A 22,601-nucleotide genomic window follows, 5' to 3' on the forward strand; every position below is an offset into this window, starting at 1 on the left:
TTTTGGGTGAGCCATGCTTCTCCAGGAGAATGCTGTGGCACCAAGGGCTTTACTGAAGTCCATGTAGTCATGTCCACAGCCTTTCCCTCATGCAATGGGCAGGTTACCTGGTCATAAAAGGAGATCAGGTTAGTCAAGAAGGGCCTGCCTTTCCTAAATCCATGCTATGGCCTAATCCCCTGGTTGTATTGTACATACTAATAAACTAGCAAATGCAACTTAGTGCCCAAGCTTCTTCATAAGCTGCCCAAAAGGGCAACTAAGATGAGGTGGTAAAGTTTCCACCTACATTATGGTAGAAAAGAGTTACGCTCTAAACTGAAATTTATTTTAAAAACAATGTGGATAGATAAAGCACACTTCATATTTCACAGAATAGTTTGGATGGGAAGTGACCTTCAAGGTCATCCAGTTCCAACCTCTCTACCACTGGCAGGGATAACTTCCACTTAGATCAGGTTGCTCAGGGCTCCATCTAACCCATCTAATCCCTTGAATGCTTCCAGGGATGGGGCACACACAGCTTCTCTGGGCAGCCTATGCCAGTGCCTCACCACTCTCACCATAAAAAAATTCTTCCTAGTATATAATCTAAACCTAGTCTCTTTCATTTTGAAGCCAGTCCCCCTTGTCCTCACCTTTCTAAGAAGTCCCTTACAATATCCTTGTAAGAAGTCTCTCACCATCTTTCTTGTAGACTCTCTTCAAGTACTGGAAGACTACAATTTAGTCACTCCAAAATCTTGTCTAGGCTGAACAATCCCAATTCTTTCAGCCTTTCCTCATAGGAGAGGTGCTCTAGTCCCCTCCATCAGCTTGGTAACCCTCCTCTGAACCGGCCTGATTGCTAGGAGAAAGGAAAAAACAATGAGAAGGGGCGGGGAGGAAGGTAAAAAAAACAAGAGAAAACCAGGGAACAGCAATGCCCAGCACCAGGGGTTAAGTAAGTACTGTTAAACTTTGCCCCACTCAAGACTCCCCGCAAGGGCTCCAACACCACACACACACAGCTGCCACAGCAGCACGGGCGACATGCGAGCTTCCCGCACTTCCGAGAGCAGAGAAACCTCCTCCTTTCCCCGCCCAGCCGGCCGAGCGCAGCCCAGATCTGCCAAGGACTGACATGGCGGCTGCGCCCTCACGGCCCCGCGCAGCGCATGCCCCACCACTACCGCCGCCCGCCCGCGGCGCGCTCTGACGCGGGGAGCGTAAACAAAGCGGCGCCCTGTGGGAAGAGGGAAGCGCTACGTGCAGGAAGAGGGAGCCTCCATCTTAGGCGCTCGTCGCGGCGGCGGGATGGCGACGGATGGCCGGGAGGAGAAGGGTATGTGGCGGTAGAGAGGGGGGCAAGCGTTAGGCCCCGGGGAAGGGGGAAGGCTCAGGCGGGGATCGGGCCCCCGCCTGAGCCTTCCCCCTTCCCCGGGGCCACCTTGGAAGCTGGTGCTGGGCCTTCAGCCGGGAGACTTGCGTCTCCTCCGGGGAAGCGGAGGGGCGGCGAGGTCAGGGATGACCCTTCGAGGATGATTTTGTTTTTTGCGGAAGCGCTGCCTGTGTTTTGTTGGGGAGCAGGAGGTAATAGGGCCCCTCGTACTTTGGTGTCCCGGCAGCAGCGGGCTCGGGGCAAGGTGACTCGAGCAGCGCGAAGAGGGAGAAGTTCGTGGGCCCTAAGTTTTACATCATCGACAGCGAGTTACTGCAGGTTATGTTTTCGCAAAAAGTATTTGCTATTTTTATTGCGGCTTTTTGTTTCTGCTTGGATTGCTAGGCCGTTTTGGTTTTGGGTTTTTTTGCACGGTTTTCTGTGGGGGGATGTAGTTACTTTAGTAAGCAGAAATTTGTGTTGGAATCTTTGCCGATTGTTGCTCGGCTTTTTGCAGTGAGCTGTGAATTCTGGGCACTGTGGGTAAATAAATTTGAGTAAGAGGAATCGGACGATTTCAGAGTCATTACTCTGGAATAATAATAATAATCTAGGGCAATTAGTGTCGAATAATAGAATCACAGCTCTTATGAGTGGCTACCGCTATCCACGGAAGCCGAAGTGATCCGCATCTTATCTGTGAGATTATGTCAGTCAGTCCTCACGAAATAACCTCTTTAAGAAGCCAAACCAGAGTTAGGTGTAGCAGATTGCCATTTGGTGGTTAGTGCAGAGAGTTGCGGAGTTATAAAAAGGGCAAAGTATCACTAGGGTAGTGTGGTTTGGATTGCATTCATTTGGATTTCTGTGGAGAGTAATGCTTCCTGTAAAGCCTTTTGCAGGATATGTGTCCACAAAATGGCTTTGTTGGAGTGGTAAAGGTTTGCTGTCTGGTATTTATTTTGAAACTATATGACATGGAAAATTCCCAGTAGATTTTGTCAGAGCTGATAAATAAAATTATTGATGGTGCTTGATCCTTAGTGGTATTATTGTAAGACTGGTAGATTGGGATATGATCAGGTTGCGTCAGAACAGATCTGATCGCCCACTGTGGATGAGCCGTGAATTTGAAATGTTTGCTGTTGTCATCTATAAATTTCTCTTCGTATAAGTATTTATCCACTTGGGCTGGAATTTTTTTTAGTGTTTGTTAATCGCTGCCAGTGGTCAAGTTATATTTTTACTTTAATTTGTTTTTAATTATTTCTCATGTGAAAGGGGTTATTTTGACTGAATAACAAGTGTTGATGCACATTTGCAGCTAAACTGATTTCTGCTGTAAGTGCTCCCATTGGAAGAGAAATGCCATTTTACCACTTTAAAAAAGCAAAAATAAGGCTTGCAGACCTGTTTAGTTTTAGATCACAGGGTCTTATTTCTTTTGTGTGCCAAATCGGATTTTTCCTTGGACCCTTCCAGTAGTTCTAATTCTCCTGGGCAGCAGACGAAATGGCCTCCCAGGCTACCTTCCTGCTATTTTGGGTGAGTTAAATTTGTTCATGGAAGGATCCCACAAAAGACAAGCGGCAGGAGAGCCCTGTTGGGAGTATCTGTCACAGAAAGAACTCATTTGGTCCCTCCCTCTTCTGTGGTGATGGACTATAAAACACCTGTCCTCTGCCATTTTTCTGTTTCTGCTTTTGTGTTTTTGCTGATAGCTCTCTGAGATAATTTGGCTCTTCAGGTTGAACACTGACAGTGGTGGTTCAGTGAGAGAAATGATCTTGTGCAAGTCAGTCAAGCAGCGTATCCAGTGCGAGACAGGAAGCAGGCTGCTAAATGAATCTGGAGATGTGCTTCTAAACAAATCTGGTCGATGTGCCTATAGAAGGGGATGGGGGATCCTGCTCCTGTCTCCTGCACCCTCTTTAACATTCCACCTGCAAATGAGGCCCATCTAACCTGGAAGGGGTTTAGGAGAGAGTGTGTATCAGAGTTGCATTTTCTGTTAAATTTTCCTTCTCATACTTCTGAATGAGCTGATACTGGAGTCTTTTAGCACCTTCCAACGTTGCTGCAGTAGGTAGGTTAAATCTAGTTTACTCAAGTATGCTGTTGTCTCACCAAGAGGGAAACAAATCTAAGGTTCAATACATGTGATTTGAGATGGATGATATGTTTAATTTTCTAATCTCAGTGCACCTCTTTTTCATTAGTGTCCAGTAAAAAAACCTTGTGCTCTAGACTTGCCAAGCTTCCTGTGGACAAGCAGAATGCAAGCCAGGAAATTGCATCCCATGTTTGGCAGTTACACAGCCATGAATCTGACTCTCATATATTTATCAGTTACAGCAAGAATATTTGCTATAGATGTATGTCTACAAACATAAAGGGCTGTTCCTAAGAGAATTGTGATGCAAGTTTGTGTTGCATTTAAATGCCTGCTAACTGTAAACTGGCAGGGGAAGGTTTGATCCTCTTCACTCTGCACCGTTTCCTTTGCATTAGAGACACCAACTGAGCAGTCCAGGGATCACTTATGCATTCCCCTACCACTGAAAGTGTGGAGAAGTGCCAGCAGGAAAGTTAGTGCACATGCTGACTTCAGATTTTGTAGTATAGAGTAGAGAGACAATTTTAATACTAATTTTTATATATAGTGTAGATTATGTTTGAGGTTTTTCAATATCAAGCTGTAAATTTTATTTTGTGGCTCAGCTCAATATTTTGAGATAGACAAGCTGCCAAACTCTGGAGGACTTAATTGCTGCATTACCTCAGTTTCATGCTGCACTGGAGTCCTTACCTTGTGTCTGCTATGGATATTGTAAACCAGCTGAATCCTTGGAGGTTGCTCTGGTTTCTTTATCCTGAGCACAGAAAATGCAATCAATCACAAAGTGGGAAGAGCTAAGTATTTTGGAGAGATTCCAAAATTAATACTTTTTTTTATTTTTCCTTTGCATGTTTAGGCTTAGTTCACTGTTTTAAAGTGCTTGGAATATAGATCTGCTACCCTAAAGCTTGTGACTCCTTCTTCTAATAGGATCACCATATATCCCTTTTGGTTTCAGGCAAAGTGAAACAGCCAGAAATTGTGAAAGATTTTAAAGTTTTGTGAGCAGGTGTGGTCATTTACTGCCTCTGGCATTAATTTTCTTTAACATTTGCCGTTCTGATCAAGTTGTGGGGTTTTTTTTCAGAACAACTCAGAGTTGATGATGCAGCAAATAAATACTGTTTTCTCCGTTATGTTTTTTCTATTTGTTAGTGAACCACAAAACCCACCATTCTAACACAGCGAATTCATCATGTGAGTTTCAGAATTTTGCAGAGATAAGGGTCCCTTCTCTTTACTAATGGCCCTCAGACTACCTCTTGGTCTCCCTTTTTCTAAAATTTTATGTTCAGCTTTCGTTTGTAGGTCAGCTTTTCTGAAAAGCTTTTGTGACATGAGGAGCCAACTTGGACCTTGTTTAGAGGTCTAAATACTTCTTGTGACATATTTTAATTTTTTTATTGCTCTACCTGATCCTTCCAAATGAAAGTGTAGAAATAAATCAAGAAGACATCAATTTTTTGCATTGTTGCTGATCTGTAGCCCTGAAAGAAATGTTTGGGTTTGTAACTACTAGTTCTGTGGTTTACATATCCAGACTTTTTATGGTTGGTTTTGACTTTTTTTGTGTATTTTCAGATGGTGAACTGAACGTTCTGGATGACATTTTGACTGATGCTCCTGACCAGGATGATGAGTTGTATAACCCTGACAGTGAGCAAGACAAAAGTGAGAAAAAGGGTATGTGACTTTGGTAGTGGTTGTTCTGCAGGAACATAAGTGGTAAAAATGTCTGTCTTATTTCAGTTAGTCTTTGAAGTAGTGGATTTTATAACTTGATTCAAAGAGTGAATGAGTTCCAAAAGTCTTTATTTCATGGACATGTACTTTTTCACCTGACCCTCCAAGCAAACAGTCAGATCCATTTCCTCAAGAGCAGTTGCTGAGTCTGGCTTGTTCTGAATTCATTTGCTGTTAGAAAATGATTGTCCTTTTTGGCTCAGTGAAGTGAGATGGAAGTGGAGCAAAGGGGTTGCAAAGTCTGATTTCAGTTCAGTTCTTTATTTGCCTTTAGGCCAATCCCCTAAGCATTTAAATTAGGATTTCCAAGTGTAAAATCTGAGAAACACATACATTTTGGAAGTAAAATACATGTTTTAGAACATGAGCTGTTCCTAAGAAGCAGTTTTTAGTGTTGCTGCAAAGCCTACAACTGGAAGATGTTCCCTATGACTGCAGCAAGGTAATTACCTAAAATAGAGGACGTAGAAGCCTCTGTACAGGTTTTGTTTTGATATCGGAAATAACACTGAACTTGATATTTCTTTCTATTTAAGGATCAAAAAGAAAAACTGACAGGATGGAAAATGCTGAAAGCAAGAGGCAAAAACCTTCTGTGCATTCCTCGAGGCAGATGATGCCAAAGCCTCCCAGTTCATCAGTTAGCAATAACAAGAGAATAGTGAGCACGAAGGGAAAGCTGGTGTCAGAGTACAAGACTGAGGAGTACCAGAGGTCTGACAGAAACAAGCGCCCAGATGGCGATCGGAAGATGCGAATGTCAAGCAGTTCCCGGGAACCTTATAAAGGACAACCAGAAAAATCTTACATGAGGAAGAGGGATATTGACAGAAGGGCAAAGTCTTCTACACCGGACGGTTCAGAGGTATTAAGTATTCTTGCTGCCTTATAAATAAAGCAATTTTATGAGACTTTTGTAAGGCACGTTCTCTTAGGACTGTGTGTGCATCCTGACAATGTTATATGACTGCTGATTCACTTTTTCTTTAAACATCAGAGAATCAGGCATGATGTGGATAGAAGACCAAGCAGATCTAGTCATTCTTCTAAAGAAGAGGTGAACTCTGAGGAATATTGTTCAGATCACGAGACTGGCAGTAGTGGTTCCTCTGAACAAGGCAACACAGAGAATGAGGAGGAAGGAATGGAAGAAGAGGAAGATGATGAAGGGGAGGAGGATGAGGAGGTGGAAGAAGATGGGGAGGAAGATGAAGAAGAGTATGAACAGGATGAGAGGGATCAGAAGGAAGGAAATGACTATGACACACGGAGTGAAGCCAGCGATTCTGATTCTGAATCTGCCTCTTTCACAGATGGGTCAGTCAGATCTGGGTCTGGTTCAGATGCATCAGGTAGGCAGCATCTTCCATGCTAATGTGAAATACCTTGCCACTGAAAGTTTGACTGCTTTGAAAAATAACCACTTCCTGACCACGTCAAAAGTAAGCCGTGGTGGCAGAAGTCAGGAAGATGTTAATTATGAAATACCATAGGCAAGGAAAAAATGTACTGGAAAGCGGTAAAACAAAATTGTGAATATCCAGATTACTGTGTTGAGGATTCATTGTATTCTTGACTGCTTTGGCCTTGCTGTTCAATGCTTTGTAACACTAAAATTAGTACTTTCTTGGGTATCTAATGGCTTAGTTTTCCACACGGTTAATTTTAATTCAGCGTTGAGCTGTTTGGTGTCCATCTACATGAGTGACCAGGTAGACTGGTGTAGTAAAACATTAGGTCCCTGGGGAAGGATAGCTGAATCTTAAGTATTGCCTATGCTCAGCATAGGAAATCTAAACCTAAGTTGAAATTATTAGGGCAAATTTAGAATGGAATAAATGTTTTAAGCAGAAACTAGAAACAATTGGTTTGTATTTGTATATTGTAAGTGGTCCTAACTTGCAGATGTGAAGTGCTAATGACGTAAATACTTCTGGGTTTGGCTGTTCGTTGTTTGTTTTTTCTAGGAAAGCAGCTTGCAATCCTGTTAAGATTCCTATTGTGTATCTTCCTTGTCTGAAGTCTCCATAGGTGGTCATCCTGCTTAACATGCTGCCTCTTTTAGCTCAGCTCTGCTGTATGGAATTAGAGACAGCAAGGTGTAACCTAAAGACAAGTGAAGCTGTAATAACTGTCCTAAAAAACTCTGTGGTATAATGTAACACTTTCTTAAGAGTGGAAATAATTGCCTGTGTGCCACAGTGTTTTTGTTTCCCTGTCTCTTACTGTTTTTGAGCTCTGAGCAAATGAGCTCATATCACTATTGCTACACAGTTTGTGCTAGATGTTGCACATTTAGGTGAAGGCTGGAAAGAAATGCTAACCCACCCTTACTAAAAATATAACAATAATAAATTCTGTCTCTAAACATTGCACAGATTTAATAGATTTGTGCCAATCATCTTCCTTTTGTGAATGAAAAGCTTGAGTAACTAGCATTTGCTTCTTCTGTGCATGATAGTTTTGTGGCAACAACCACAATTTTAATGTGCAAGCCAAATGGTAACTTCACTTTTACTGATGCTATTTTCCTGTCTCATTACTTTTTAATCTCAACTTTGCCTGTGTTTAAAGTATGGCTTTTATTTTTTATGGTTTCTTTTAGACGAGAAAAAGAAGGAGAGGAAGAGAGCTAGAGGTATCTCTCCAATTGTTTTTGACAGAAGTGGGAGTTCTGCATCAGAATCATATGCAGGTATTCTTCCCTTTTGTTGCTTGTCATTGTGACTTGCATCAAATCTTAATGTGTAACCTAAAATAAATGTAACTGGCTGTAGAGATTTATAGGGTCTGTAGCTTTGTATAATTTGGTATTGACTTCTGGCATGTTGTGTGCGGATACCTTTGGGGGGAAGTAGGCTTTCTTGTTACTTTAATGCTATTCTGTTGCTTAAGTGGAAATTTCACTTTTTTTTTATTTTTTTTAAACTTGGAAGATGATGATTCAGTGACTAGTTTTCTGAGTAGGAAATTGTTCAAATATTATTTAAAAAAAAACAAACCCAAATCAAACAACCCAAAACTGAAACAAAAAAAAACCAACAAAACAAAACACTCGTGCACATTGAATAGTATTTTTTGTGTGTGTGGGTGCGCGCCAGAAAGCATAATTTGTCATGAATGAAAATTGTATGGGACAAGGCTGTAGAAATTGTATATTATCTCTATTAAGGCTCAATCTGAACAAATGTACTTTGGCTAAACACAGGTTCAGAAAAGAAGCATGAGAAATTATCATCTTCCGTTCGTGCTGTCCAAAAAGGTATCATTTAAATTTGAATTTTTAATGCATGCCCCATAGCAAGCCATTGTCTCTGTTGATTAAATTACCTGTAAGTAGTGATGTTCTGATATAAATCAATTTAAGCACGTCATTGTTCTGAGCATGATAATTGAATCTTGAGCTACTTTTGCATGTTTTGAGAGCGATATGCAAAAAGTTCAGTCACTGTGCTCTTTGCAGAGGCAGCAAATTTAAAAAGGAAGTGCTTAAAGCTGCAAAGAGGAACAGCATTCACCATTCTCTATTGAACAGTTTGTGCTTGTTACGAGTGTTACCCATCATTTATGCAAATATCCTTAAGCAAGGAAATAAGTCCTACATATCGGAACATCACTGAATCATGCTGATTTTATTTTACTTTTTTCTTTACTTGGATATCTGAGTTTTGGTTTGGTTTCCCCTGGCATTTTGTGCTCTGCAGCTTTGACTTTAAGTTGGGTGGTTGACTGTGATAATACATAGATAGGAAATGGGTGGGATACTGTGTATTTTGAAGGAAGCAAGCAACTATCTGTACTCAAAGCAACCTGTTTGGTAAGTATTTACAGTTCAGCTTATTTGATACTTTGTTTTCTTTTCAGACCAAACAAGCAAACTTAAATACATTCTCCAAGATGCAAGATTCTTTCTCATCAAGAGTAATAACCATGAAAATGTATCACTTGCTAAGGCAAAGGTATGTTATATTTTCTTCAAACTCAGCCCTTTGTCTGTTTTCAGACACACTCACCTCAGTTGGGGAGAGTGTGTAGTTGGATGCGTTTTCTTCATTGCTTGGATCCCAGTGGATGCAGCAACAAAGCTGCTGTGCCTTTGTTCTTTGGCTTCCAGGGTAACCTAGAAAAGGTCCTGACCACTGGCCATTTATCTTGGCAAGAATGGGCTTAAAAGGGGCCTTAGGGTCTGTTTGATAACATCCTAAGCCAGGCTCTGTCAGAATACTGGGGTGGTATTTTCTCCCTTCCATCAGCACCTCTGTTCCTGTTGCTGTACTCTGAGAAGGTTCAGAAGGTTGTGTGGCTTTTTTCTAATGCTACATGAGTAGTTTTGATCAGGTGATTCAGGATCTGAAGCCTTACTGTGGAAATGTATGCCTGGCAGTGCAGGTGTGAGTGAGTTCTTTGGGGGGGATTCCAGAACACCAGATTCCAGCTGTTGAGGAATTGCACTAGGTGTCCATTGCACCACTCTGGTGGTTTTGTATTGGCATGTGTTCTTTGGAACAGGTCAGAGAGAAAATACTTGATTTGCTGTTACACAATATACATAGAGTAGGTGATTCTGTTAATGAAGATTTTCTAAATTAGGATGAAAGTAGCATCAAAATGATTAAACAAATCTCAGAGTCCTGGGCATGTTTGGTTCTCACCTCTCCTTCCACCTTTGAAGGTGCAGTGAACACTATTCTGACTGGTGACTCTGTAAAGCAGTCTGTCCTTTTTTGTGCATCATCCACATATGGAGCTGCAGTAGTATCCTTGTTCCTGAAGTTATTGAAATGGATGCTTTGTTTCTCAGTGTAGAGGCATCAGTGCTTTGATGTTGGACTTTCATCAAACTCACTTTTGTGGTGCCAGTGTAATAGGTTGTTGAGTTCACAGCAGGGCTTTACAAGCAACCAAAAGCCATGTAATCTGACTGAAAGCTAGCAAAAACCCCAGATATTCTCTGGTGGCTATAGTGAATTACCAGAACCAGACAAATACTGATCTGAGTTCAGAGTAGAGCATAAATACTTACCTGCACTAAAAAAATGCAAGGGAAGGAATGTTGACTTTGGTATGTATAACCTATTCTGAGGCTGAAGCTTGTTTACCCAGAAAATGGATGGAGGAGTAATTCAATAAATTGTTATTCTGTATCAGTTCAGCTGGCACCTTAAAACAGGTTGGGTTTTATTGTGTGGCTGCATAACAGCTGGTGAAATGGAAAAGATAATATTTAGTAGTAGGAGGAGATGTGTAGGGCTAAACAAAGTGATTTGAGTTGTCTTGCCATTTCACATTGTTACTTCGGTGTCTTTCATGTTGCTGGCATTTCACTGAAAGAATTTTAAAGTCTGCAGACTGTCTTCAGCAACTCTGCAGTACTATAGTCAAGTCTAGCTGCCCACCTTTTAGTAGTATTCTGTTGGTTTTTCATAATTCCTGTGTGTTATATAATACATAAATTCCTTAAGTCACTTGAAACATATGTGAAAACTTTCACCCTTGCTATTTTTCAGTTAGCTGCCCATCATTATAATTACAATGGACGTCTTGTAGATGATCTAAATGCATCTTCAGTGTTCAAAAAAAGGTTGAAAAGCCAGTGTTTTAAAAGTTTTAGTACAAGGCAGGCTAAGATACTTCTTGATGGAAATTAATTTAGCAATATGTTTTTCTTTCTATTATCTTCTACTCCAGTACAATATTTTGGTCTTGTTTTCTTCATCTACATTACATATTTATGCTTGCTAAATCATTTGAGATTAACTGTTATGTTTTGGTGATGGGGTGGGTGTTTTTCTGTTTTAGGGAGTATGGTCAACACTTCCAGTGAATGAAAAAAAGCTTAATGCTGCATTTAGATCAGCAAGGAGTGTTATTTTGATATTTTCTGTAAGAGAGAGTGGCAAATTCCAAGGTAAGGAAAAGTGAGCTATTTTCAAGGTGAGTCAAAGTGAGTTCTATACTCAAGAACCTTTCTGTTGTATCTTTGTTACAATTCATACAAAATCCTTCAGGGTTTGCAAGATTATCTTCAGAGTCCCATCATGGAGGATCACCTATACATTGGGTGCTGCCTGCAGGAATGAACGCAAAAATGTTGGGAGGTGTCTTTAAAATTGACTGGATTTGCAGGTAACCAATTGTGCATTTATGTTGCTGTTAGTAACAAGGCATTATAATATAACTTTTGCGTATTACTCAAGTGCCAACAGCATCCTTCGGAAACTTGATTCAACCAGAGATCTGTCCTCACTGCTCACTTGAATAGACAGCTATGGATGAAAAAGATTTGTCCTTACGTTAATTTTTTTTTCTGTTTTGATCTGACTGAACAAAGAAAATACTACTCTTCTGAAACAACATACAAAGTAGTGCAAGTATTGCATAATGTACAGGTTGTGAGCAGTATGTTCTTACAGAAAAGATTTTAAATCTCTTTTTAAGGAAAAAAGTTACAGCAGTCCCGTGAAACACATTGCATGGCTGTACAAGTACTTTGGACTGCCAGAAAGACTGAATAGAGGAAAAGTGAGACTTTGAATTAGAGAAAAATCTGTGTTGGAAAGGTACTCTTGAAGCTACTGACTCCCACCTCCACTCAAAGCACTTCTAGCTTCATAGTTAGGTCAGTGCTCAGGGATTTAAGTATGTGCCAAGAGCTACCACATGAACAGACTGGTCAATGTATTCGGATGGTGAGATAATAAACAAGCACAATCTCAATATTGCATGAAGACCAAAATACTCTCTTTTAAAGGAGGGCCTGTCATAGTAAGAACTATATTAGTTACTACTGGAGTAAGTCCAAGTGAAATCTTCAGTTACTAATATATAGACCATAAGAATATGTTCAGAGACTTAACAGTACAAAGAATAACAGGATTATTTTATATGTAATCTCCTGCTGTATACATTTTTAGTTCTGTTCTTAATAAAAACTGAGGCAAAACTATAAATGGTGCCACTTGATATTTAGGCGGGAATTGCCGTTCACTAAATCTGCTCACCTGACCAATCCTTGGAACGAACATAAGCCAGTAAAGATTGGACGCGATGGACAGGTTTGTTAATTCTTACTTTTTTTTTCTATAACTGACATCCTCTAGTGCTTGCTTCCAGCTTAGAATGTGCAGGAGAGTAGGAATGTTTTATAGCAGTTACTTGGAGTAGAGTGCTATGGCAAAGGCATTTTGCTTCTCTCTAATGCTGTTGTGGAAGAAGGAAAAGGAAACAATACAGTGCCAATTCTGTTTTCATCTTTATGATAAACAATGTTTGCTTCAAAACTGTATAGTATTCTGAATTTGAAATGTGATGTGCCTTGCATTGTATAGTGTGCAAACCACATAGCATCAGGTTTTAAGAAAAAGGTTTGGTGTTTCCAGTTGTGCTCTGCATTACATTTTTTTTATGTACTGTATTGCTTAAGGCATAGAGTCCCACTATAGAATATATGCTAAGCAAATTTCAAGTGGGGCTGGCTCTTTGTCTTGTCAGACATACCAGAGTTGCAAGTATGTTACTTCTGTCATTGTGTACCCAAGCTGTGGGTAAAATAACAGGTTCTGCTTTCTTAAGACAAGGTGGGAGGTAATTCTATACTGTATGGAAAATGTCAACTCCATGTTGCGTTGTTTTGCCCACAGGTATGTTTGCTTTGTCGTGTAGCAGAAGAAAAACAATAGTTTTGGTACTGTTTTTAGTTTAGTGTGAACTTTAAAAAAAAAAGTATTTCAATTAACTTAGCTACTGTTAAATGGCCAAGGAAATTTTTTTTTTCCTAATGTTTTGTCTACAGTAGACTTGCAATCTGGACTTGGGTTTCAGCTTTTTTCATCAAATTACTGTACTGTTATGGTCTGGACAAGCATTGCCTGATGCTTGCTCTCCCTGCTTTTCAAGTCTGCTTATTTTCTGAAGTGGTTGTCCTTTATCCATTTATAATTGCACAACTGTGAATGGATCTCTCTTCTGAGGACATGTACACTGAAAATCTGCCTTTATGACATCATTTGGGAGGGTGTTCTGCAGGCCTGCAGTCACCAGTTTGAAGAAGCACTTCTTGGGATTGTTTTGCACCTGGCTCCTGCTAGATTTATTTGATGGCCTGAGTTGTTGTACTGGAAGAGAGAGTCAGCAAGTTCATGTCTGTCCCTTTCTCCTCCAGACAACTTGCGGTATCTGATGGTCCCATTATCTCCATCTTGTTCCCCATATCCCACATATTTCACTTTTAATCTAGGTTGGAGAGACCTGACCTTTTCAGTCATTGCATGTAGGAATTGTTGTATTAATTCATTTATTCTTGGTGCCCTGCTTTGAAGTTTTCCATTTCTATTGTCCCCCTATTTTTTGAGATGCAAGGGCACAACTGCACCCAATATTTAAGGTGTGGGTGGAACATGAAATTCAATGTGATACAATGGCTTTCTTATTCCATGTTCTTTTCCTAATAACCCTAAGCACACAAACTGCTTGTTTTGACTGTGGTCAGACCTTGAGTTGGTATTTTCATGGACCTGTCTACCATATAATGAAGAACTCATACTGAGAGGTAGTAGTCAACTTCATCAGGCCATGGCTTTGTGTGTGAAGCTGGGATGGATTTTTTTTCCTACGTGTGTCACTTTTCTTTCTGTAATAAGTAATCATTTTCTTTGTGATGAAAAACAGTCCTCTGATTTTATAGCAATGTGATTTTATAGTGATGTGGCCTGTATATCTTATGGGAAGATACAGTTACCCAAAATGTTGGACTATTTAATGAAAATTCTAATTAGTACCTAAAGAGTTAAAGGTAATGTAAGTGAATTTTTGCTGTGTCTAGTGATACTGAAATCTCTTTGAAGTGTCCTTTTTTTTTTTTTCCCTTAAGTGTCTGTTGTCAGTATATTTGGGGAGAGTTTTAATTTCTTCAGTTTATAAACCACTACTGAACTTCTAACTAATTCTAGGAAATTGAGCCGGAATGTGGAACCCAACTTTGTCTTCTCTTCCCTCCTGATGAAAGTATTGACTTGTATCAAGTCATTCATAAAATGAGGCACAAGAGAAGAATGCACTCACAACCCCGATCAAGAGGACGCCCATCCCGTCGAGACCCCGTTCGGGATGTGGGAAGGTTAGAAACGTTCTTTGGACTGATAATAGGCACATGTGTCAGAATAACGTGATGGAGGAATGTGATTCGTCAAAGCTTGCCCTGCGATAAAGAAGAGAGAAAATCCTCAAATCAAGCTGCATGGACAAGTTTGTGGCTTCATTGAGGATTTCACATGGTTCCCCGGTCTGTCATTTTTCAAGAGGAAAATGGGGATCTTTGCTTTTGCAGAAAAAAGCTCTTAAAGTTCTGTCTCTAGTTTAGACTAGATCATTTATTGAGCTAATGCAACTTGTAATGCTAGCTGTAGGTAAGCTTGGCTTGATTATGAGCAGGCTAGATGGAGAGGAGGAAATATTTATGTGCCAAAAATGTGTTAATATCTTGTAAAAGCCTTTTCTTTCAGGTGTGTCTCTGGATAAGCCTTATCAAATATGGGACTTTTATAAGGATCACTTAGAATTTTGCAGAAGATGCCGCCTCATTTTGAGGATAAAATATTTAAGTTATTTTGATATTCAAGAGGAGCATTATTGGGACTGTTTCAAATTGTGTCACCGTGATGTGTTAACCCTATTGCCAAATATTCTCTAACATGTAACCACTGAATTCACACATCTTGCTGAGCTTCTGAAAACAGTAGGTTCTTTCCAAAAGGGATCAAGTGGCCCTTGGAGACCCGGCAACAAACCAAAAAGAATGGCTGTTGCTGTGTCTGTATATACAACCTTTCCAGATGCTGGCAGTACCTGTGGACTTAAAGTATTTTTAGAGGATCGACATGGTTATTGATCACTGCTTTATGAACTTAACATCATTTTCCAGAAAAAAGGGGGTATAACTTGTTACAGAATTGGAGAAGTCTTTGCAAAGAACTGATACTAGCCCTTCTGCCAAACACCTTTTCCCCGTGGTAGCCACTTTGCATACAGACTGATGTATGGTTTGGGCTGAAACCTTTGGTTAAGTTACCTTTTTGTGGGAACATCCTGTGGTAGGTACAGAGCCCCAACAAGAGTCCCCATTTCCTTGAGCTTAAAAAAAAGGACACTGTAACAAGTAGGTAGGAGGAAACCTGGCAGCGCCCCCCTATTTTTGGCTTTAAAGGACTGAACACCAAGATGGCTTTTGGAGTTAAGCTAAGAGGTTTCCAGTGCAATAAAGTATATACAAGTGAAGGTTTTGCAATGGACTGCAAACTATACATATAACACCACCACACCTTCTCAAGCCTGCCAGGGCCTCCATTTATGTATGTGGCTTACAGCTTAAAGTCAGTAGTTGGACTACTATATGAACTGTTTCTATCATATTATATACCGGTCGTAAATGCACTCTCAAAACTACAAGAAAGCGGTATGTTTATTCTTTACACCAGCTTTTATTTTCTTTGATCTGAATTTGCTGTAGATGCAACTGCTTTGGTTTTTGGGCTTTTTGCTCATACTAAAGAATCTGCTTCCATTTTAAAAACCTTAGTAACTGGGTATGGTGGGCTTTAATGACTGAAGTTGGGGAAGGGAGGGAGAAGTCACTATTTATAAAACTAAAAGCTATATAAGCTTGTTACTCAGCTGGCAAGTTGCACAGTAATTAAGCAATATAAGAAAGTGTTAATGTCTTGTCATAATGAATTATACTGTTGGGGAGGGGGAGGGGGGTGAGAAGGGAATGGTTCTGTAGCTGCTTTGTGTTTAGAAACACTGTTACATTAGCACTAGTCTCCCAGTACAGTAATGTTATGTACCTTGGAGCAAAATAAGCACCCAGTTGTCAGCTCTTTTTTGAGCCTAACAGCAACTGGAATGTAACTTTATAAGGAAGAGCAGAGTTCTTAATATTTCTTCTGTCAAAGAGCTGCTTTTATAGAAAACAGCCGTAATTATTTTAATTATTGGGAAGCTTGAGTGTTATTAAATTGAAAAATGCACCAGTGCATTGCTAGTAAGTTGCTTAGAACATAAATTATTAGAAATAATATAATTGGTCTATTCAATTAGGGAAGTCACAGTTAAAAGTTGCAATTTCACAAAGCATGTGGAGTTTTATTTATAAATGTTGTGGAAGTAGACCTTTTATTGAATTCTTTACCCATTAGCTATGAAATGCAGTAGTCTTCATACCCTCTGACTGCAATGTTCTGTGAAATTCTTTGTTGTCCAGTAGGTGTTTCAAAATGTAATGTGGAAAGCGTAATGTTAATGCTTAAGCTTGAGTTTGGTTTAGACAAATTTGTTACCTTTTGTTTGGGATGAAGATACAGTTTGGTAGAGTTCCTTCCTTAACTACCAAAATTCCTGTAGACAGAAAGTAACAGTGGAGTGTATGTAATTGAGCTGTTTCTGATTCTTTCAGTTCAGATTTAAAGCTGTAGAATATTTTTAAGCAAATAGAGTTGAGAATGATTACATTGATATCCTGGGCAGCTCAGACTATTCCTGTGAGGTATTCTGCTGTGACAAATGCTCCAAGCAACCTTGTTTAATCTTTGATATCTAATTTGTGTAGGCGTCGACCAGAAGATTATGATATTCATAACAGCAGAAAGAAACCAAGGATTGACTATCCCCCTGAGTTTCACCAAAGACCAGGTTAATATCTTACTATGAAGATTTGTGTGCACCAATTCATGAGTATTTTCTCTTTTAGCATATCCTCGTTAATTCAAAAGTAAAATACTGATATAACTTGGATATAAAAATGTGACTCGTTTTAAGTGCTGCCTGCTGCTTTAACCCACCTCTCGAAGAAGTCAGTGACACGGTTTCACTGGTTTGAGAGCTGAGTTTAACCTAGGCTGAGCCCTTTTTAAGAGCGTTGAATTGTGTTCATTGTTGTGAATGATCTTCTCAAGTGCTGTGTTAATATGGGCACAAAAATAGATCTGACCTACTTGTCAAGATGCTAATCAACAAATGAAAATGTTTGAGAAATTTCCACCTGGGAACATCAGCTGAGACTGCGTGACTAGTAGCCTTTGTGTGGAGATGATGGTAGACATTCAGTTATGTTTTCAGAGAGCGTTTTTTTTACAAGCTTGACATGAGTTAGGGAGGAGGATTGTTGCACTGCATTTTACAAGAGGATCTAATGATGAAGGGAAGTTTGTTGTTCCCTAGAAAGAAGTGTTTGCAGTGGTACTACAGCAACAGCACTGCTCATGACAGCTTTTTTTTTTCCTTCAGAAAGCAGCTATTAAGAATTTGTTGCTTTTAGTCTACCAAATTGTGCTTCACATCTCTTAGAAAAGTGCATTCTCCTATTTCAGTCGTAGATTTCTAAACCTGTTCAGAACATGCCTGTATCTGTCCAGCTTGTCTGCAAAGACTGCATTCTTTTATGCAAAAAGCGTTGTTGCTGCTCTGCATCTTTCTAAGGCCATTGTTTAAAAAACAGAACAAGATTCCTTTAAAAATAATGAAGGTCACTATTTTATTGTAGTGCAAGCATGCCTGATGTTTTGCACCGTTCTACTGAGCTCTTTAAAGGGATTTACTGAAGCTGTAAGAATTCTTTGCCCTGTGGAGCTTTTCCAGATACTTTTTAGTTTGTTTTTAATTTCCCATATAGCGTTGTATCCAAAACATATTGGGAAATGAGCTTTTTACTGAATACACATTCTACTGAATACGCAGTTAGGAAGTAGTAGCAGCCACGTGCTAAATGCCTGGAGGCAGCACTCTTCAAATTCATGTGCATTCCTAATTCATTTGACTAAATTTCAAGTCTTTATTTGCACAGTTTCCCTCTTGCCTATTTGTTGGTACTGTGTGCAAGTTCTTAATGGGTTTGTTGATGTCACTTTTTTATTATACTACTTGTCTGCATTGTCTGTTAGAAGCTGTAAGTTTTCAAGAGTTATTTTTAAAGTGAGGGTAATAGCAGGTAGACATAATTTTGTAGTAGCCACAAAATGAAAGGATACTTTCTAATGAATATAGTTTTTAAGATTGTTAACTTGAGACAGTAAATTGAATTAATACTGCTTGATGTTCGAACAGGGTATATAAAGGATCCCAGATATCCCGAAGTAGACAGGTAAGGTGTGTTCATGTTACTCATTTAATGTCCTGGTAACTTGTCTGCACGGATAAGTTGGATTTAGTTCTATAAATTTTTATTCCCAACAGACGATTTTCAGGAGTTCGACGAGATGTATTTTTAAATGGGGTAAGTTACTGCATGCAGTTTTTTGGGCAACTTTATATTCATCTTTCTGCACTTCCAAAGGACACTCAACACAAATTTTAATATTACTGTCTTTCATTTTAGTCCTACAATGATTACGTGAGGGAGTTCCACAACATGGGACCACCACCACCATGGCAAGGAATGGTTTGTGTCTTGTTGAATTTGATTTTTCTCCTTAGCATACGGCTTCTTTTTGTTTCCCCCAAAGGAGGTTGCCATATTCAGTGTGCTCTCAACTCTTTGCTTTTCCTAAAATGTACCTTTGCTGTAACAGTGTAAAAATTTTAGGGGAAAAATACTTATCATAAGTATTTTGAAATATACTTTCAACAGTAGTCTGGCATTTTTAGTAAGCTCTGAACAAATAGCAGAACCCTCCTTTAGCCTAGATGGGAGGGTTTGATCACATTCTGTATCGTGCTAAATGTTGATGATACTTGGCTCTCAAACAGCAAATGCATTCAAACATGTGGACTTGTTGAAGAGGCTCATGGAATGGGCTGCTGGGCTCTAGTGTTGTGCAGTGGCTTGCTTTTGGCTATGGCAATGAAGCATGCAGGAAACTAGCAAAATGTGCTGCACAACCTAATTAAACTAAGTCTTTCTGTATTACAGCCTCTACTGAAGTGCACTTTTTTTCCCAGAAAGATGAGCAGATACATGAGTGGACGTATCTACAGCTGTGTAGATAGTTCACTTATACAAGTTGTGGCCTTCATGTCAAGAGAAGTAGTCATAGTGAGGTTATTTTGGTTATATTTAGTAGTAAGTCTGGCCTGATTTTGTATACCTATAATGAGTCTTTTGGCTCTTGTTTGTACTGGCAATGAGCAAAAAGCAGTGCCAGATACAGAGATGCTCCTATAGTTTCCCATTTTTGTCAGCTGAAACACAACTCCTTACAACTGAAGGAAGTAAACAAGGTTGTCAGATGGGAGGGAAAACAGTTTTTTTAAACAGCTAAGCCTTCAGAAACTCCCTTTTTTTTCCTCCTCCCTTCTTCTGCATGCAGTCCAAGTAGTTGTCCTAGAATCCAGTGCTTTCATTTACTCACTTTGTAACAAAAATGCAAGCCAAGATGCTTTGGTACTAGGCAAAGGAGGACTATGCAGATTGAAGAAATGAAAGAAATCAGCCAAAATAGGTTTTGTTAAAAACAAAAGAAGAGGGCTAGCATTTTGTCAAATAATTTGACTTGCAAATTATTTTGTTTTTAATTTAGAATAGAAACAAATTCATAAGGAATGAGTATTACTTGTTTCTGTAAGAGCTCACTGGTTTGGGCAGAATTCACGTTCTATACACAAAGGTTTAAAAAACCCAGGACTGAAACTGCCACATTAAAATAGCAGTAGTTTTGTGTACGGTGTCGTATTGAGGCAGATGCAGATGGAAGGGATATTGGGCTGGGGGGGGTGGGGGGTGGTTACCAGACTTCTCCAAGCAATGGTAGAGAAGGAGTAAAGCATGCCAGCCCAATGGAAAGTAGTCTGCTGTTCAGTTAGGAGGCTGTGATCAGATTTATATAGATACTGTGTTTTCCATCTGAATGATGCACTCCTTGTGTGCATTCCTTTGCTTCAACGAACTTCCTGTAACTTTCTTGTAGCCACCGTATCCAGGTATGGAGCAACCACCACACCACCCTTACTATCAGCACCATGCACCTCCACCTCAAGCTCACCCTCCATACTCAGGACATCATCCTGTACCCCATGAAGCGAGATACAGAGACAAACGAGTAGTAAGTGTCCACGCAGACAGAGGGGATGCAAGTCTGCAGGCTGGAGTAGGAATCTGGGATCCAGGGTTAGCCTAGCCTGAGCTTTGTTTGCTATGATAAACAGCATGTTTATGACCTTTATTAGAGTTCCTTGGAAAGATCAGTTGTTTAGATTGACTACACACTTACAGCAAATTTGAAAAGCCTTTCTCTCCCTGGTGAGGTGGAAGTGAAAAATTCTCATACTCTTAAACTGAGGTGTATGCTTAAATTGGCTTCCGGCTTGTCCACCTCTGAACATTTTCATCCTGAAACCTGGTTTGAGTAAGGACAGGGCTGTAACTTTGCTTGTGCTCATTGGCAACAAATTACTTTATCAGCAGAATTTTGTGTTTTAAAACTTCTTACAGACACATCAGAAAACAGGGTGGATTATTAAGTTTTTTGTTAGCTGACTTGGAAGCTCCTTAGCTTTCAGGTCTCTTGCTGGTGTCTGGCATTTGAACCCCAGATTCTGCACTTGGATGCTGGACAGTTGGTTTGGTTGGGTTTGCCTTTTTTTAAATACTGGGCTTTCTGAGGAGTTACAGCCAGCCTTATAGATAAGGGAGGGAATTCTGATCTGGGAAAGAAAATAGCAGAGCTCTTCTTTCATCACAGCACGACTATGACATGAGAGTAGATGACTTCCTTCGCCGCACACAAGCTGTTGTCAGCGGTCGGAGAAGCCGGCCCCGGGAGAGGGACCGAGAGCGGGAGCGCGACCGGCCTCGAGATAATCGGAGAGACAGAGAACGGGACAGAGGCCGTGATCGGGAAAGGGAGAGAGAGAGGATTTGTGACCGGGACAGAGACAGAGGTGAAAGAGGTAGATACCGAAGATAATCTATCTGGAACAGTGCTCACTTGAATCAAAAAAAGCTTGTATTTTTTTGTGTGTTTACAAGTAGTACATTTTATTTTCAGCTGTCTACTTAAAGTTCGTTGTGTAGAAGGATTTATAATGACCCTCTCTATTCCAAGCATGCAGTGAACTATGAACTGGAAAAATTCAAATAGGCCAAAAATAAAATACACAAAGCTGACACACAACTTCATGTTTCTATTGGAACAAAGTTGGAAGCAGCTAAGAATGTAGATATTGATTAATTCTCAATAAGTGTTCTACTTAGTGACTTCATTCTAGGTTTTTGAATACTGATGGATAACTGCTTTTTTTTTTTTTTTTTTTTTTTTGCTTTGATGTTTTCTTCCTGTAGTTTCATATGGTTCGATGGGAGAATGCTGCTATCAAGTATGCAAATACTGAAGTATGATCTCTTTCTTTTTTTTTGACGGTATGGCAGTGTTGTAGCAGCCTTTTCCCCCCCCCCCCCTTTCCCCCCCATTTTTTAACCCTATCTGTGAAGTCAAGTGGTTTATTTTCAGTCTTCAGTAAGGAAAGCAATATTAAGAAGACACTATTGATACTTAATTTTTAGCCTTTTTTAAAAATCTTCCTGTGTTCAGTAACATTTTGGTCAATTCTCTTGTCTGGTCTCTCCAAAATGTACACATTGCTTGGAATGTTCACAACCTGCGTACGTGGAACCAGAAAATATTGCTGTATTCTACGTTGCTACCATTTTTTTTTTATAAAAATAAATTGGTAACTATTGAAATGTTTAAAACTCCATGTCGGGTTTCTTGGTTTTCTAAGCTTGACAGCTTTGCTAGATTCCAGCAGTTCTAGAAAAAGATCTATGTTCAGAAGTAGTTCAAGTGTTCTTTGTGGTAAACAAAACTGATCTGAAGCCTGAATTAAGGAAAAGGACTGTTGATATAAAAGGTAATTGCATTTCCGTTTCCATAGTGAAGTGGCCAATAACTCCCTCAGCTCATCATAGTTAAGTCCCTACGTCTTCAACATAATAATACCATCTTCAAGCTGCTGAGAGGCTGTCCTCAGCCACGACATACCTGTCTCAGGAATGTGTTAGTCCTGTAAGATCCAGAGTCTGTACCTATGTTCTTTGTAGTGATCACTTGTTACTTCTTTGAAATAAGAAGTATTTTATCTATGCCAATGGTAAAAATGTGAGGGGGCGTAAAAAAATTAAAACTTGTACTGAAAGTTCTTCAGTTTATTCAGCAATTTCCAACTTTCCAAAACTTGTAAGAGTAGCACTGCCTTGGTGGACTTCTTCATAAACTTCCTTCAGTGTCTTCTCATGTAACAAATCCAGACTGTGCTTTAAACACCTCCAGCTCCACCCTGCTGGGGGCTGCAGCTGGTTTTATAAATGCTAGTATAGGACTGGCCACTGTGTGGCATTTGTGGAAATGTGGTTTATTGATCTGGCAACAGTTTGTGCTCTGTTTATTTTAGTCT

At 39.8% G+C, this 22,601-nt stretch overlaps 1 protein-coding gene across 4 annotated transcripts; it reads left to right on the top strand.

Moving 5' to 3' along the window:
• The first annotated feature begins 1,192 nt into the window (after positions 1 to 1,192).
• On the top strand, positions 1,193 to 21,905 carry YTHDC1 (YTH N6-methyladenosine RNA binding protein C1). 4 transcript variants are annotated; one of them, XM_066548098.1, is made up of 18 exons: positions 1,193 to 1,324; positions 5,061 to 5,162; positions 5,759 to 6,087; positions 6,220 to 6,574; positions 7,828 to 7,917; positions 8,431 to 8,484; positions 9,087 to 9,181; positions 11,022 to 11,130; positions 11,231 to 11,348; positions 12,193 to 12,277; positions 14,171 to 14,337; positions 16,825 to 16,907; positions 18,318 to 18,354; positions 18,447 to 18,486; positions 18,589 to 18,651; positions 20,117 to 20,251; positions 20,891 to 21,098; positions 21,490 to 21,905. In XM_066548098.1, exons 1-18 carry the CDS (start codon positions 1,297 to 1,299, stop codon positions 21,537 to 21,539), a joined length of 2,148 nt encoding a protein of 715 aa, XP_066404195.1. In that variant the 5' UTR covers positions 1,193 to 1,296; the 3' UTR covers positions 21,540 to 21,905. The 4 variants fall into 4 exon arrangements, with proteins under 4 accessions (XP_066404195.1, XP_066404197.1, XP_066404196.1 ...); XM_066548100.1 differs by lacking the exon at positions 8,431 to 8,484; XM_066548099.1 differs by lacking the exon at positions 21,490 to 21,905 and having other exon boundaries at positions 20,891 to 21,457.
• The last annotated feature ends 696 nt before the right edge of the window (positions 21,906 to 22,601 follow it).

This window comes from Molothrus aeneus, chromosome 4 (genome assembly GCF_037042795.1).
Source record: "Molothrus aeneus isolate 106 chromosome 4, BPBGC_Maene_1.0, whole genome shotgun sequence".
Lineage (NCBI taxonomy): Eukaryota > Metazoa > Chordata > Aves > Passeriformes > Icteridae > Molothrus > Molothrus aeneus.